At 36.8% G+C, this 18029-nt stretch overlaps 1 protein-coding gene across 7 annotated transcripts in view; it reads left to right on the top strand.

Annotated features, from left to right (window-relative positions):
* The window catches only part of ABCC9 (ATP binding cassette subfamily C member 9), a 142512-nt gene that overhangs the window by 118068 nt on the left and 6415 nt on the right, over positions 1-18029 (top strand). For all 7 annotated transcript variants that reach the window (XM_059935421.1, XM_059935422.1, XM_059935425.1 and 4 more), the window contains 8 exons: positions 6344-6445; positions 7035-7155; positions 8413-8543; positions 9292-9370; positions 11287-11395; positions 12757-12860; positions 15104-15237; positions 17267-17329. In XM_059935421.1, the coding sequence (XP_059791404.1) occupies positions 6344-6445; positions 7035-7155; positions 8413-8543; positions 9292-9370; positions 11287-11395; positions 12757-12860; positions 15104-15237; positions 17267-17329 (843 nt within the window). The remainder of the gene's footprint in view (positions 1-6343; positions 6446-7034; positions 7156-8412; positions 8544-9291; positions 9371-11286; positions 11396-12756; positions 12861-15103; positions 15238-17266; positions 17330-18029) is intronic.

Below are 18029 nucleotides of genomic sequence, written 5' to 3'. Positions count from 1 at the left end.
CCTACTGTCAGGTTAATGGACAAATGTTTAACAAGAATCTTCAAGCAAACCATATGTTCTGCTCTCATAGCCAGAAGACAAGATATTAGAGCCTTCAGACTGCCAAGAAAGGGAAGGTCAGGAAAAATTCAGTGAGGAACAGCAGCCAGATTCAGAATGCGTTAGTTTAGCTTGACTCACACCCAGCTACTTAAACGCCCCCCCCCCATTAAAGGCAGCTGGACTTACTTGAATATAAAAGAATTCTAGTTCCACCTGCAGAAGTCTAAAAAAAATACTGATATGTGAAAAAGGAAGGGTGGAATCTGCCATTCATTCTGTTACCTTATAACACATTTGTTTTTGTGTCTTTCCTTTGTTTTCTGTGTATTATACTCTTTCCACGATTTGCTATCTAGCCTTACCAGATCGCTCCCTTAAAAACCAACACAAAAAAATTAAAGAATCCTTTGCTTCTATTTCTGATTAGTAAATATGAAATTTGGTAAGAAACTTGTTGATTTACTGCAACATTCCAGGCATATCTGCTGATAGAAGTCAAGGTCCAAAGTCCTTTGTGGATGATTTGTCTCTTTCATCTATTGTATTTATGTATCGGTAAGTTTATGTGGGTATACACACAACACACACACACACACACACACACACACACACACACATATACACACATGCTTCTAGACAATCCCAGAGATCCAACTTAAAACCAGTCAGATTTATTCTCTTTCTGTTCTTTGGGTATACTGAAAGTTTTTATTAGAATCAGAATATTTAGAATATTAGAATATTTACTTGAATATAAATGCTATAATCCAAGAACATATTCCACAGTAGGGGTGTTGAATGAATAAAGTAAAATAAAATGAATAAAAATAATGAATAAAAAATTTTAAAAATGAGTAAACTCCAATAAGGAAATAACCTTTCTCCCAATCATATACATGTAAATGACCTCATTACTACTATGCTTCTGTGGATGTGTCTGCATCACTGGAGATAAAATTTCCATTTGAATGAAATGGATCTTGTGTCAAAAATATGAGACATATGAACATTGAGAAACAGGACCTTGGAGACTGGGGTGTGAAATGTTTTCCGAACCCCACAGCTGGACATACTCTGCCTTGTAAGTCATTTACAAAAAATAAGTAATGAAAACTTCTATTTGGCCCAGTGACTCTGTGTGCATGGACCTTATCTACAGTATCAACACAGCCCCCTCCATTCCCTATTCTCTGATATATTACTCAGCAAATTAACAAAAATATCTGCTGTAGCAAATATTCTTGGAGCTCCCATAGCAGAAGCACAGTTAAACCGTACCAGGAGGGGGGCAGCATTGGGCATAACTCAGAAGACGCCAGCAGATTTCCTGATGCAGATCTGGGGAGTTCACCAACTCTAATTCATGGACTCATGACCCAAGTGGAGAGAAAGAGGAGAAAACTTATCATAGTTTTCTGTGGCTGTTTTTCTCTTCCCTTTCTCTTCATTCTCAATTTTAGCTTTCCGGAGCAATGTCACTGAATTCTGTGGACAATCTCCAGGAGAAGGAAGGGAAACTAGAGTAAAAGCACCTTTTTTAAATTCAGGAAAATCCCTGAGCCCCATCCAATTTTTTTTATTACCTATTAAAAAAAAAAAAAAATATATATATATATATATATATATATATATATTTACATATGGCTCTTGTTTCTTTTCCTGGTCATGTTAGGTAAGTGTTAAGACAATTACAAGTTATTCCCTTTCTCTGGCTGAACAGTGTTCCCTATGGAAGATGTAGCCCTGCCCACCATGTTCATTTCATACTTATTCTGAATTGGGAAAAAAATAAAGTTCACAACACACTCCAATTAAAAAGGACAAGAATCTAAAAGAATAAAATAGTTTGGCTGGTAGAAAGTAGCCAGACTGTGACCACCCAGGTTACTTTGGCAGTGCAGGGCAGTGTTTCTCCTCTGGGTGCCAAGTGAAGTGGGCCACAGTCACGTGCAGTGTGTCACGACAGCCTAACCTTTGAATGCTGCTTATGTTCTTTTGTTCAGCACAGCGTTTTCTCTTCATCCCTCTGAACTAAACAATTCCAGTTCTTTGGCATCGGTGTTTCCATTTGCGAAAATTGTGTAACTCTATCTAAAGGGTGTCTTTCCAAGGCTTTGTCTTGCTGTGTATGGTGAAAGGATAAAAGAAAACTCACATCAAGAAGCCAAAAAAAAGTCTTTAGAATCAACAGGCTAAAGTGAAAGTAGTCTTCAGGGTGAGCTTGCATGAGAGTCTCTTTTGTGAAACAGCACAGAGCTTTTTTGTATGTTCATAACTCCATTATAGACAGGTGTGCGTTGATCTTGTTATGTGAAGACCCAGACACTCAGTGGAACCATAGACGTGGACTTCTGAGGGCTATGTGAAGGAGAAAGATAGTGTTGCTGATAACTATTTACAAGGGTGTCGTATGGAAAATTACAGTTTTTACTATAATCCCACATATAGACAGAGAAATTATTGAATCACTAGAAATCTGACAAGAGGCTTCTCTTTTGACATAGGAATCAAAGGCTTCCCTTCTGGAGGGGAGTGTTGAACTCACAAACTCAATGGAAATTATAATTTATCACTATACTTATAAAAATATCCTGCTGTTGGGCCCTCTCTGAGAATGGTCATTCACATATGTAGTAGCTTCTATTTCCTAAGTAGAATCTCTCATTCCATTGTAGCATTTTGACTGAAGGTGTTTTTCATTGAATTGATTGGGTAGGATGTAGAAGGCCTTAGCAGAAGAATTTGTGCTTCTAGTGATCCCTAAGTGTTTACTCTCCTGTGTGTGAGTTATTCAGACCATCTGCTTCTCCTTTCTTAACTTATTGCCTTTAAGCCATTTTGTTGTTCACATGTTTGCAATGGAAAGGAAAGAAGGTGTGGAAAGGTAGAGTCACTTTATAATTCATTAAACTTGTTGTTTAATGGTAAAGGAAGTGGAAAACTGGGAGCTAACATAAGCTCTATCAATTTCACACGTCTGTTACTCTTGTTGTATTTGAAAGGAAGTGATTGGAATTTAGTGGTTTTGCTATGAGATTTCTTGATAAACGTTATGCGCAAAGGAGCTTCCTCTCTTATGCAGATTGAGGTAAAATTCTGATGGGCTAAAGAGTAAATGCGCTATGAACATGAGAACAAATAAGCAAATAAGATCATTTCAGATAGCTCGAAGTGTGAGGAGGAAAACAAAGCAGGACAGTGGGATAGAGAACACTCCAGGGCTGGGGGTGGGATCAGGAAGGGAAGGTCTCTCCAAAGAGGTGTATTTAAGAATTGACTCCTAAATGATGAGCAGTAGCCTGGTGTCTGGGACCTCTGGGAAGCATTTCAGGCAGAGTCAGTGGCAGAAACAAAGTTGGTATGTTCCCAATGTTACTGACCCAGGTCCTTGGAATCTTTAATTAATAGAAATTGATAAGAAGCCGGAGGAGAAATTTAGTCAAGGTTTTACTGGGACTCGTCCTACAGCACAAGGGAGTGAAAATAAGTAACAGCTGTGCTTGCTCACTTCCCGAGGAAGTGACAAGCTGATTCCTTAAATGGGATGAGGGTGAGGGAGGATCGGTGGGCTGGGGAGGAGGCGTGGCTTACGTGGTCTGCCCACCCCTTTGGGAGATTCATTTGTTCAGGTGCAAGCACTGCAGTAAAGGGTCCTAGGTCCCAGGTCCCAGCTTATCTCACCAAGGACAGGAAGACCAACATAGTTGGAGCAGGGTGAAGGAGCAGGAAAGGAATCTCAGATAAGGTCAGAGGAGGCAGGGTCTAGAATCCAGACTTTACATCATATAAGGCTTTGTAATTCATCAGAGTCTGAATTTATTATAAGTGCGATAGGAAGGCATTGATAATTCTAAATAGGGAAGTTATATATACTTTTAAAAGAATATATGAATGAATGGATAGATGGATGAGTGAATGAGGCTCTTCTTTCCAATGAGGTCAGCTGAGAGGAAGCGGAGAACAGAAATTAGTAAAAACATACCCTGCTTCAAACCCTTAAAGTGTATGTTGCCTACAGAAATTTCTCAGACGCCGACTGGCGTATTTCTTTATATCAAGCTGGGAGCATCTTGCTGGAAATATCTCCTGGTGCTAACTTACTTTCTGAAACTTATCACACAAACACTTTATGAGTCTTTTTAGAAAAGATAATATGGAAATAACAAATTTATAACATAACATTAAAAGTATTACCTTTCACAAGAGAGTGGGAAGGAAAAATTCATATTGCTGTAAATATTTTGGAAGTATTTTGGGAACACGTCGGCATTTATGAAATATAAAAGAGCAGCCCAGGCTGGTTAGATTCTGCATTCATGTAGTTGTTGCTTCAAATAAAGGGGGAAAAGGAAGAACTGTCTGATTGGGATGTGACAAGTTGTTAACAAATGGATACATCGGAAGAAGCGATCAAAGTAGTATTTACTACCTCTATGGAATTTACTCCCTCAAGGGATTAACTCTCATGATTTCTTTCTTTATTTTTTGTAAAGATAATGGGAGTCATTACAGAATTAAATTTTAGTGCCTGTTTTAACCTTTGATGTTTTATGATGCACACAAACTTTTAAGCTTGCTTCAAACCTTTGAAAATCATCCAGGGGGAGAAAAAGACATCCTGTTACATGGAGGAGGGTAAATCTAACTGATATTTAATCTTTTTTATTCCTTTCAAAATCCCCGTAAATTAAGTATCATTTCTATTTTCCGAAGGAGAAACTGAGTCTCAAAGGGGTTTAAATGACTCATCTAAGCTTACTAGCTGGTAATTGACAAAGGCATCATCTGAACCCAGATCTCTGATTCCAAGGCTGGGATCATTGATTGCTCCCCAACAGTTTGATCTTTGGTGCTATTTAAAAAGAGGCAAGGATGCGCACATGCGAGCTGATTTGAGAAACTGCATTCTTTATATATATATATATATATATATATAAAAGAAGTTTTATAGTTTTATTTTGTTTTATTTATTTATTTTTGGCTGCGTTGGGTCTTAGTTGCTGTGCGCTGGCTCTCTTGCGTCGAGCGGGGCTACTCTTCGTTGCCATGCGTGGGCTTCTCATTGCGGTGGCTTCTCCCGTTGCAGAGCACGGGCTCTAGGCACGTGGACTTCAGTAGCTGTGGCACACGGGCTCAGTAGTTGTGGCTCACGGGCTCTAGGGCGCAGGCTCAGCAGCTGTGGCCCATGGGCTTAGTTGCTCAGCAGCATGTGAGATCTTCCCGGACCAGGGCTCAAACCCATGTCCCCTGCCTTGGCAGGTGGATTCTCAACCACTGTGCCACCAGAGAAGCCCCGAGAAACCGCATTCTTGACTTAAGCATGTTAAACACTCTATTACTGTCATTAAGGTCTTATCACCTAGTTACTAGTTATTTTTTTGAGGTAGCAGAGGTTATCTTTCTAGAGAAGGTCATCACCAGTGAGATGAGACTTGAGATAATTCTAGAAAGTGTTCATGCCTGAACTTCTCTCTGCTTCTGGCATGTGTGACACATCAGCATGACAAGTTTTAAAGATTTCTTTTTCAAAAGATAAGACATAACAGTGCCTAAGAATGCTGGGAAATGGGGAAGAAAGAGTGTGTTAGAAAATGGACAGATGTCCCTTATCTCTCCTTTGAGTTTAAGGCTGGCCTTAATGAATTTTTTAAATTTCTCAGAAGAGTTTATCATTGAGTCATAGACAATTCAGATACTCTAAGACATGCCCATATTTCTAATTTAGGAAGAAAAATTACACTTATTCCTATTTCCATGAAATCTGTAGATTTAATATCCCAGACTCTGAGACCAGATAGTCGACAATAGTTCAGATACAAATCCCAATAAGCTAAATAGAGGCAAACTTCTGCAAAGGCCTTGACTTAGCATACAAGAGAGCTAATCCCAACCCTGGTATAAGCACACATAAATTTAAGGTAGAAAGTTAAGTTCAAAAATAATTGCTTGTCTGGCAACACAATGCAGTAGATAAGAAAAAGAAAGAAAGAAAGAAAGAAAGAAAGAAAACCCTGTGTCTGATCCTGGTCATGCCAAAAATCGCAGCTTAATTTCTGACCAGGTGTTTAACGTCTCTGAAAGCATATCTGCATGAATATAATCAGAGCCTTGCATCATTTCCCTTCCAGTCCTAATAATGTGAGTTGTTATTCTTCCCTACCTTCTGTAACATTCTTCTGAAACTTAACAGGATACACAAGGAGTAGCGTTTATTCTCTTAGTGATCACCTGGGTTGACTGAGATCTTTGGTTTAAGAACTTGGGGAAAATCTTTTAATATTTATTTCTCACTCCTTTTTAGGATTATCTGGGAGCTTGCATTGTTCTCACTGCATCAATTGCATCCATTAGTGGGTCTTCCAATTCTGGATTGGTGGGCTTAGGTCTTCTGTATGCACTTACGGTACGTATGGATGAAAATCTCTCTCTTTTTGCGCAGTGCTGGAGGTACTTTCTGTATGTGGTTATTATCAACTCTTATTCGTGGATGTTAGAGAGGAGTTAGAAGTTCATAACAAGATGACAGCCTGCAAAGAGTAGTAGATTTGGGCCCAAACCCAGCATTTTAGGATGGCATGAATTCATTTCTGATATTGCAAACCAATGTTTAGAAAGTCCTCAAACACTATGGTCAGAGTTCTCCCAAGGCTGTTTGGAATTCTTATCCTGAGTTGCTCACCACACATTTAGGGACACTAACTTGAATATGACTATAAATGAGGTAAATGGAAACAGAGGTCCATACAACTATCCACTGTGCAGGGAAGTCAGGACAGTTCACAGAACAGTGACATTTGAGGACCCTTGAAGAAGAGCAGACACTTTCTTTGCCAGCTTTATCCCATGACATCCTCTCTGGTCTCTGATATCCTGCAGCACTTATGAATTGACCTATATGAACTGTCCAAGTCATCCTATCCCCTAATATCCAGTGCTTACAAAAATCGTGACTTCATTTTATATGTGTTCGTTGTTTTTGTCGCCTGACACAGATAACCAATTATTTGAATTGGGTTGTGAGGAACTTGGCCGATGTGGAGGTCCAGATGGGGGCAGTGAAGAAAGTGAACAGTTTCTTGACTATGGAGTCTGAGAACTATGAAGGCACCATGGGTATTGTGCTGAATATCATTTTGTTTCACTTAAATAGTTATTTTAAAAAAAAGATTCGTTGTGTGTCAGGCACACTGTCATTTTTGCTTTTGTTTTCCACTTCAGTAGCCAGAGAATCCCCTCTCATCTTGACTTTGCTTGATAAGGTACACCTGAACCTGGAAAAGATGTGATTATTTAGGCCTGAAAAGCCTTGGATACAACCAGAGTCCAAATTGATATTATTTAGTAATACTTAAAGAGAATGATATGTTTGGACTTTATTGTATTAATTACCAACCTAAATTATGAACTATTCTATTCTCTTTCTCCAGACCATATTAACTTAGATGGCAAGAAACTTGGATCTTAAAATACTGAGATTCTTAGCCTTGCTAGAATAAAACCGGCAGAAAATTCAATACTGAGGACAGACTAATCTTCCTTAAATGTAAATCTCATGCTTCAGATGCACTCTTTTGCCTAAATCCTTCAATAGCTCTCCAGGTCTTCAAGGACAAAATCCAGCTAACTTAGCTCAGTCTGCTAGACCCTTTGTTAGTCAACCCTTACCCACCTATCTACTCTCATTTCTCATCATCCACCTATACACCTTTTACTCGGGCCATACCAACATGCTATGCTTTCTTTATATCTTTGTTCTTCTCCCTCTATATATTTGAAACAAACTTCCCTACCTCTTATCCTTTAAGATTCATCTCAGGCACCGTCTCCACTTGAAACCCTCCTGGAACTCTTGGGTTACCACCATCTCTGCTCTCAGAACACCTCGGATTGGCCTCCATCACGTGACTCTCCATGCAGTCCTGTAGGGGCTAACTCACTTGCATGCGTCCCCCGGGCACAATGAGCACCTTGAGGCATGTCTTCCATCTCCATATTCCCAGCATCCTGCACAACACCTTTCACATTTGAAGCACTCACATATTTGATGACCAACTGAGTGAACAAATGAATCCATTCACAGATGAACCACCATGAATAGAATTGAGTGATGGAATGCTGGGAGACATGATGCCCATTAATGCTCCAAAACAGACACACAAAAGCTATTCTTGAAGTTCTTAATCAAGAGGGTTTTACTCTAAATGAAATTTTAATTAAAAAACTCAGAACTTGGTTCAGTACTACTTTCAGTTTAGAAAAAAATTATGTGTGTATGTATAAATGTATATAAGTATGTGTGTGTTTCTTTCTACCTCTCTGTCTCTGTCTCTGTCTCTCTCTCTCTTCCCTTACCCCATCTCCACCCCCCAGATCCTTCTCAAGTTCCAGAACACTGGCCTCAGGAAGGGGAGATCAAGATTCATGATCTGTGTGTCAGATATGAAAATAATCTGAAGCCTGTTCTTAAACACGTCAAGGCTTACATCAAACCTGGGCAAAAGGTATGGAATTCACTGCCATTTGATTTATTTCATACAAACCCTCAGATGGAACCACTCCATTGCCACCTGAGCTCTTTAGACATCCCAGCCAACCACAGCCTCACTGGGCTCCCATTATATTCCCTACACTTTATAGGTCAGGTCATTTGCACAAAAGAGAAAAGGGAGAGAGTGGATCCAGATAAAATACACATTCTCTAAGTTGTATTGCCATTCATTCTTCTCCCATGAAGATCAAGAAAGTGAACAATAGGCATGTTTTTCAAAATTTCTAGCTTTTGGCTCATGACCATTCCAGATATCCCCTTGAGAACTTTTGTGTTTATACTAGCTCTAGTCCCAAAATGATTTATTTTAGTTATTGTAAAAAGAGCAAGTGTGCAGAAAAATGGACTCATTTTACATTTTGTTATAAAATCATCACTTCTAAGATAAAGTGGAACACTTGTTTGCTAGGTCAACAATATACTAAATGCAAAAATGAAGTCACAAAGGTTAAACAACACACCCACATAGAAATCAAAAGAGTTAGAGTGGAATCATTGAAGATTTGTTGAAGACCCCATGTTTTTAGCTTAATAATGATAATTCCTAAGGGAGATCTGAGAAGAAAATGATTATTTTAATGTAACTGTTTACATAGAGTTGCAGTTTCATCATGGTGTCTTACCTAAGGTAAAAATACTTCTGCCTATTTTCTATCTTTTGTCTGAGTCCTCTTCTCTCTGAGTGACAGTTGATTTCTTAGGTGGGCATATGTGGTCGCACTGGCAGTGGAAAGTCATCGTTATCTCTGGCTTTCTTCAGAATGGTTGATATATTTGATGGTGAGTTACTAACTAAACTTTTTCATTAGCTGTGTGATGCTCTTCCTTAAAAAAAAAAATGCAACATCGACTTACCTAATCCTGCAGAAATAAAAAGTAAATATTTATAAGTACTCTGTGTCCTGAAACCCATGATTTGAGACAGGTATCCCAGATAAACAGTATAGGAGTAAAGAAAAAACATAGAATTGGGGAAATAAAGTTATTAGCCCTAAACTCAGCTCTAGATATTATTATTAGACCATTCTATTAAATTGGTAAAATGAAAACAAGACCATCCATTTTGAATAGCAACAGATGGAGGTGGCATTTCAAGAGGAAGGAAGAGAGAAAAAGACTGTCTCGCTTCCTGAAAACTAAATATATATATATATATATATATATATATATATATATATATATATATATATATATATATATATATATCTTTCCATCAAAGGAATAAAAAGAAGATAAGTAATCTGCATTTTAATTTTGGTGCATGACTTTTACCATCATCTTCTTAATAACATGGTTTAATTATGTTGAACATTTTGTTAGGAGGCAACCATTGCTGTAAAGTGCCAAGCACATGTTGACAATATACAAAAATATTTAGTCATCCACAAAATTATTAATAATATTGAACATGGAAGTAATCTAATCTTTGCTTTAGAAAAAATATGTCATTATTTAGTCTATCAAGTGACCTATAAATAGGCCAACACATATGCCATCTTGAATGAAAGGAGATCCATCAGCTCAAGAAGTACTTAACTATTATTATCTGTAATGACTGTGATAATGGTGATAGTACCTCACATTTTTATCATCTTTGACAGTTTATATTATTTAATTTAATCTACACAACGGCTCTGTGAGATAAAGAGGTCAGTTTATGAACAACAAAGTTGAACTGTGGTCATTGCAGGTTCTTTGGGGTTTAGATTCAGTGACAGGGTAAGTATCTGCCTCTAGGTGAGCAGCTTGCTCTTTCCATGGCTGATAATAAGACATAGATACTTTAAGGATTTTCTGTGGGATTTGCATTATAAGCCAATTACATGATCCAAAGACAATTGATTGAAACTTTTCATTAAAAAACTGTGGTTATGATGAAACATATTAGATTAGCCATATTCTCATGAGTCCAGAAACATCATTTCAGGCCCCATGAGGACTATGATGACTGTCTTTTTAATACTGTTAGGTGAGTGAGATTTTAATAGATAATATATTATTCTTGAAAGAAAGTTTAAGCTAACATCTTGCCTGCTTTTGGGTCTAAATCCAGCTGGAAAAGGGACTCCAGTTGCCATTCTTCTCTGGGCACTCTCATCTCATAGAGCAATATTGTCTTTGCACAAAGCGATATGATAAAATAAATCTATCAGGGAAAGGCAAGGACATCAAGATTGTGCAAGTCTATGTACAGTGTGGAAAAATTCACTAAAATGTGATACCTATGTCATAGAATTTACTTGTAATGCACTGTACTGTTCAATCAATAAACAAGTGAATAAGACAGACAAAAATGCCCATCTTCAATGATCTTGTATTCTAGTTGGGGGAGAGAGACAATAAAAAAGATCAGTAAATGTATATAGAATGTCCTATGAAGGAAAATAAAGCCAAGAACAGGATAAAGGAATATTGGAAGGAAGAGGAGCACTGAGGGAAAAAAGTACTTTTGGTTTGTATGAACCACATAAACTGCATAAAAAGTGGAAATCCCTTTAGGAGAAAATACATAAGAGCAAGTATCACCGAAATGTATATTTTTCATAGAGACATATCATGATGTTTTTAATACCTAAATGGAAAGCTTCCTCTTCTGAATTTCAGTTCTGAACTAGGAAAGTACTTCCAATTTGTAAACAAATATTACTTTACTCGTGATTTTACTACATGCCGCCATTTTTGTTTTTCTTTAACAGGAAAGATTGTCATTGATGGGATAGACATTTCAAAACTGCCGCTGCACACACTACGTTCTAGACTTTCAATCATTCTGCAGGATCCAATACTATTCAGCGGTTCTATTCGGTAGGTGACGTATTCAGCAGAAACTCATGTGCCTCAGGACTTACCCTTTGGCTCATAGGAGGGTTTTACTCAGAATTGCTTTTCAGGTAGGTGTGAAAGTTTGTCACCAAGATGATGAGGTCAAATGTTCTGTCCCACAGTTTGGATTGGGGCACCTACAGTGGCTAAATTAACCTATAGAAGCCCATCCTTTGTGCCTCCAGCAGTTCATCTCTTCTATCCGACACTACAAACATCACTTTTTCCTCTGTACTTGGGGACAGTGATTCTTGGCAGACATTTCTGAGGTGTCCACCCTACAGGCACCCTGCCTATCTCTTGTGTGTCTGGTCTGGCCTCAGCAGATATTGAGTTTGGTTTATACCTTGATTCCCTCCCATCACCCACAACTTCTCCTTCTGCCGAAATTGCTCTGAAGAAGCTGCTACAGCCTTTTCCATGCCTGGTTTGTGGTTTCTCATGAAAAAAAAAAAAAAAGAATGGAGGTATCTACTCTTTGCTAGGTCCTTTAAATATTGATATATCATCTCATCAAATCCTCAGGGCACTGCTCTAGTGTTCATATTATTGTCCCCATTTTACAGATGAGGATTTTGAACCTCAGAGAAGCTGTAGCTTGGCCAAGTTCATATACCTAGTAAATGGTAACACTGCCGTTCCAAATAAAGTTTGTCCAGTGCCAAAGTCCACTGTGTCATCGTCCACCAGATCATGGCTCTTATTCCATCCACCCTCTGTTCTCTCTTGTGCCCCTCCTCTATCTACTTAACTGCAAAGTATTTGCCACCTTTTACTAAATATTCCTTGTCTTGAAGAGAAGATGTATGTAAGATTGCTCCATATTCAATTGTAAAATTACTTTAATTAAAAGTTCTGGGCGTATCAGATTATTTAGCAATATCATAGTAAATCTATATCTCTGAATATATTTATTATGAATATTGTTATTGTGATTGGTGCAGCATAGCTCATCTGAAATAGCATTGCATGTTCCCATATAGATTTCTGTATTTAATGTCAGTTCTGTAGGAATAATTTGCTAGACACTATTCAAGTTATATTAAACATAATATGAAAGTAGATGTATCCAATTTAATGAATTTTATCAAATCTTATCATGCATTTAAACTTACTAATTATATCATCGAAAACCATTGCCCATAACATTCAGGTCATTCATTCACCCATCAAGCATGAATTGAATGCCTGTTCTATCCTAAGCACTGTTGTAGGTCCTGGGCATACAGCAGTAACCAAAACAAATAGGATTTACACTTTAAGGAAAGAACAGCAGTAAGCAAATGTACATTAAAAATCATTTTTAAAATTTATTCACTAATTAACTGATTTTTTTCCTACAGATTTAATTTAGATCCGGAGTGCAAATGCACGGATGACAGACTTTGGGAAGCTCTAGAAATTGCTCAGTTGAAGAATATGGTCAAATCCCTACCAGGAGGTCTAGGTATATTTTCTAAATGATACATTTATTTTTTTACATATGCAATGAATTCTACATATCTACATTTTTTGCTGGAATCACATAATTCTAGTGTTAAATATCCTTATATTTAAAATAATCTCCTAAAGGTCATTAGGACACTTGAAAATCTAGTGTTTTTGCAGGGGGTGCAAGAGGATGAAATCTTACAACCTTCTGTTCTATGCAAGCAGGCCAAAATATTCCAATTAATACATTTATCTCTTCGGTCTTTCCACCATTGATGGATATAGATCACTTTAATTAGAATGTTTCCTTGTGGTCATTCTACTCACATGATTTACGTGATCGCTTAACCCTCAGTAGGTAGATAAGAGGACTGAAAAGGCTGTTAGGTCCAAAGAGTACTTGGTGCCATTTAGAAGCAGGTATTTTCTCCACAGTAGCAACCATTTTCTTTGCTGCCAGGAGGGCATATTCCTTTTACTTACATAACATAATTTTTTGGAAGACATTATTTTCTATTACCTAGCTGCAGGATCAGTTTGGGTACTTGTGTAAGATATGAAACATGTACTCAAACGATCCCTGAGTTAAATTCAGTCCCAGATGTAGTATAATTTCTGGCAAATAACCGATGATAAAAACAAAAGAGCAATGTGAATAACGAAAGAACAACATGATTAATGAAACAAGAGAGAGTTCACGATATAGTCTTTATTCATAAAAGTGAACATCTGTAGTTTTGGACTTCTGTTTCCTTAAAACCTGAACACATTTAAGAAAGCATCGGAAAGATTAATAGTTGGTTGATATTCTAATTTTAATACATAATATGTAGTTGCCAAATTGTGTTGTTTGACATCTAGTTTTTGTGTTTTTTTTTTAATTAACCCACAAAATAAAATGATGTTTATTTGTTAGTTTATTTGGGAAAGGGGACTCAAAAACAATACCTTTTATGATTATAATTTAGTCCCAAGGTAAAGGCATCCCACAAACGAAATTGGGGCAGCGTGTCTTTAAGGATAGTGTTACTGACTTTGCCTGTGTCACTGTGGGAGTAATTTCAGAGGTCTGGGTGAAATTTCCCATAATAATTTTTGATGTCTGCTCTAGAAAGCCCAGCTAATGTACTTGAAATTGAAAAGTCTACTTGCGATAATGCTTACAGACCTTTTTTCCTTGGTATTTAGAGACTCTGCCCTCCCCCCATTAATAACTGGAAAGGCAGACAATTACATCTTTATAGTTCTCTTCACTAACATGAGACCTGCATGTACGTGTTTTGAATCATGGGCATAGTGTTTGGGGGTTATGGTACAGTGTAAGCAACAGGGAATTGCATTTACACTATGTAATTGAATATTGTTTATGCTCATTGTCTTAATAAAGATTACATCAGTGGTTTGATAATGATCTGGTTCATGTCAACTCTAGTGAAGAACATTCATCATGCCCCGCTTCCTTTTTATTTATTATATACATTAAAATTTGGAGAATAGATGCATAGCCTCCAAGCATGAGAAATTATAAGAATTTGATGCAGTGAGGCAATAATCAATAGAAATTTCCTCTCAGAGCCCTACTAAAAAGTGTTTGAATCCTAATAATATAGATTATTTTGGAAATAGAACTTAAGCTAAACTCACAGTCGTACTTTATAAAATGTGGTTGAAACCAAAAAAAAAAAAAAAAGAAACTATAATGAGGACATAACTCATTTATCCATGCAATAAAGTTTCATTCAGCTACCATGTCAGATGCCAAGTGGTAAGTACTGGGGATACATTGATAAACAAAAACAAACCCAGTCCTTACCCACTAGGAGCTTAAAGTCCAGGGGGATGATATAATGGAAGGAGAACAGGTACTGGAGTTGAGAATATTCTGTTTCTTATCAAGCTCTACTACCAGTTAACTAGGTGATCTTGGGCAAGCCACATCATCTCTCTGGGCCTTGGATGATTATATTAAATAATTAAATAATCTCCAAGGTCTTCCAGTCTTTAAAATATTTAACAGTATTTTATATCCAACTATAAGGGGGAATTTACCACCTGTTTTCAAACACAGGGTGACCCAGGATCATCTTCATTTTCCCCAATTGAAGTTCCTCTTTGCTTTTCCAATATGAAATCCTTGCACCAGTACAAAGTGATATGCAGCATGTTCCTGTAGGACATAATGTGTTTTCTACTACTTTGCCCAAGGAAAATGTTAGTATCATTTCTTTAATGAAGTCCTTGCTTCTTTTTTTGATTTAGATGCAATTGTCACTGAAGGTGGGGAGAATTTTAGCGTTGGACAGAGACAGCTGTTCTGCCTTGCCAGGGCCTTTGTCCGCAAGAGCAGTATTCTCATCATGGACGAAGCGACAGCTTCCATCGACATGGCCACAGTGAGTGCATTATCTAAGCTTCTTTAAATTAATGAGTTGAAGAAATGCATGTGAAAACTACAATTTATTTTTCCTGATTGGATTCTGAATCCTCAGTACTATTGTTCTGAGTATCTTCTCAACCACCTCCTTGATCAACCAATGATACAGCACAATAGAATTTCAATAAAGGAGACTTGACTCTTCTTGTAAAGGACCTCCTGTTGTCAATAAACATCATATAAATTTGTCATCACTTTTTTTTCTAGTTTTATTTTATTTTACTTTATTTTTCTCCATTCTACCTCTTTTTATTGAAGTATAGTTGATTTACAATGTGTGTTAGTTTCAGGTGTACATTAAAGTGATTCAGTTATACATACACATATATCTATTTTTTTCAGTGCCATCACTTTTTGATAAATCCTCAGAACAGTAAAATTCCAGGGCTCAGTTGATGAGAGTACTGTACTGTATTCAAGTATTCAAGTGTTGTGTCATGGAAGTTCTAAGATGAAGTATGCAAATCTCTATTTAATAGAATCTATTGATAATCGAAACCAATCATTTTCTAACGCAATTTGAAGATGGAGTCATTATAATTAATGTTGGCTAGAATTAATAATGGCCTTCTCAACGTATTCATGGTAACGAGGCAGAAACTTTGCCTTTTGAAAGAAATCATTTAAAAGTGTCAAATAGGGGGAGGGATAAATTAGGAGTTTGGGATTAACATATACACACTACTGTATATAAAATAGATAATCAACAAGGACCTACTGTATAGCACAGGGAACTCTATTCAATATTCTGTAATAACCTATATGGGAAAAGAATCTGAAAAAGAATGGATATATGTATATGTATAACTGAATCACTTAGCTGTACACCTGAAACTAACACAACATTATAAGTCAACTATACTCCAATATAAAATAAAAATTAAATTTAAAAAAAGTGTCAAATATGTCCAAGAAGGATCTGTCTGGAAGGCTGTGATTGAGTGGGGAAAATATCACATTGAACTGCTATCAATTAATGTTGTTCTTATAAAAGTTAACTTGATATTAAAAATTTGGTATCAGAAAGGACAAAAATAAAAATCTTATTTCTTTTCTTACTGTACACTTTAGATTGAATAAAACTACCCAAAAAGGTGAAACAGTTTCAAGATTATTAAGAGCCATATATATGGAGATGCTAATTTGACATCATTTATTTGTATTAAGTAAGACTAATCAGTTAAAGTACCTATTCAAAGTTTATATATCCTTCTCGGAGTTAAGATAATTTAAAGCAATGAAGTAGTTTCTAATGAAGCCATTTCACTAAGTAAACATAACTACATCAAAATTAGTATTAATTACTAAGTTCTGACAATATTGTGGCTTATTGTAAGGATAGTACTGCCTCAGTAAAGATGAGAGAGCGAGAAAGAGGGAGAATAAGAATGAATTAATTGGCAATAAACCATGTGATTGGAAGAAATAGCTCCTTCACTTTAAGACTTAGGTAATCGAGCTTTTTTTCTAAGAGAGAGGTAGAATCTTTACCCAGGACATCTTTTAAAATATAATGATAACAATGGTTTGTGGTGGGAATAAAAATAGTTCCTGCCTGGAATGTACTTTTATGGGTCAAAATCCAAATTTTTAGCATGTACTTGATTTTTTCCTTTTCTGACACAAAACTTAACACTATTTTAGGGTTTTATTAGTTTTGAATACATCCTTTTTAATGGCATAACTCAAGTGAGCATTTCCACACCCATTTGGTTTCATTTTCCTCATTCAGTTTCCTGGCAATAAATCTATCAGTCATTCCTAGTTGATAAACTGAGTTTTATTTGCATTTTGAAGACACTGCAGAAGCCAGCTGGAGCTTGCTGCTGGGCACTGCTCGCTGTTAGGCCTTCTGCAGAAGACTTAGCAGTGAGAGTTCTCAGAAGAGATTGGGCATGTTGAAGCATTGTTCTTGGGGACACAATATCAATATTATGGCAAGAGAAAGTAGTCCAGAGAAAATTCAGACTCTATTTATTTTTTGGCAGGAAAACATTTTGCAGAAAGTGGTAATGACAGCTTTTGCAGACCGCACCGTTGTTACAATAGCTGTAAGTATGGGCGACAGAGTTGATTTACTGCTCTTTGGTTTTTCTTCCAAGATTCAATATTCTTTATTTTTGAGCAATTAAAATATGTTGAATCATGTATTTCTCTGCTAATATTTCTGTATCCGTACAAAAAAAAGAAAAAACAAAAACAAAAAACAGCTATGCTTTGAAAGTCTTTACACTGTTTTTTTCCAAGCTGTCTGCTCTACCTTCCTCTGCTAGGTTACAATGAAAGAACATTCTCAGTCTCGGGATTCCAGCAGGTCATGGCCTGTACTTTTTCACTAGATACAGATGGCAGTTCATATGGGATTATTCTTTTTTTTAATAATCGAATTGTCTGATGATCAGTTTCAGAAGCAAAATTCATTGGTTTGACTCCCTAGTCTGCTACTATTTGCACTTAATTTCTATGTTCCTATTTACTTAGCTGCTTGCAAAAAGACAATGAGACAGCTGTTCTGCCTTGCCAGGGCCTTTGTCCGCAAGAGCAGACAATCAAATTGAAAAACTGCTTAAATCTTTGTAATGCCCATTATAGCTTACTTCAAAGAGGCCATGGTTTTGTCTCTTCCTCTTTGCAGATGGATGGATTCTTACTGACATTCAGGCTTAAATTTAACAGAACTACTTTTTAAATGAATTGCTTAGACATTTTCCCTCTTGCTGATTCTTTTCTCTTCTTTCCATTTTTCTTTTC

The sequence above is a fragment of the Balaenoptera ricei genome, chromosome 10, assembly GCF_028023285.1.
Source record: "Balaenoptera ricei isolate mBalRic1 chromosome 10, mBalRic1.hap2, whole genome shotgun sequence".
NCBI lineage: Eukaryota > Metazoa > Chordata > Mammalia > Artiodactyla > Balaenopteridae > Balaenoptera > Balaenoptera ricei.
Note: the sequence above shows the minus strand (reverse complement) of the source record. Positions and strands in the feature narration are given on the sequence as shown.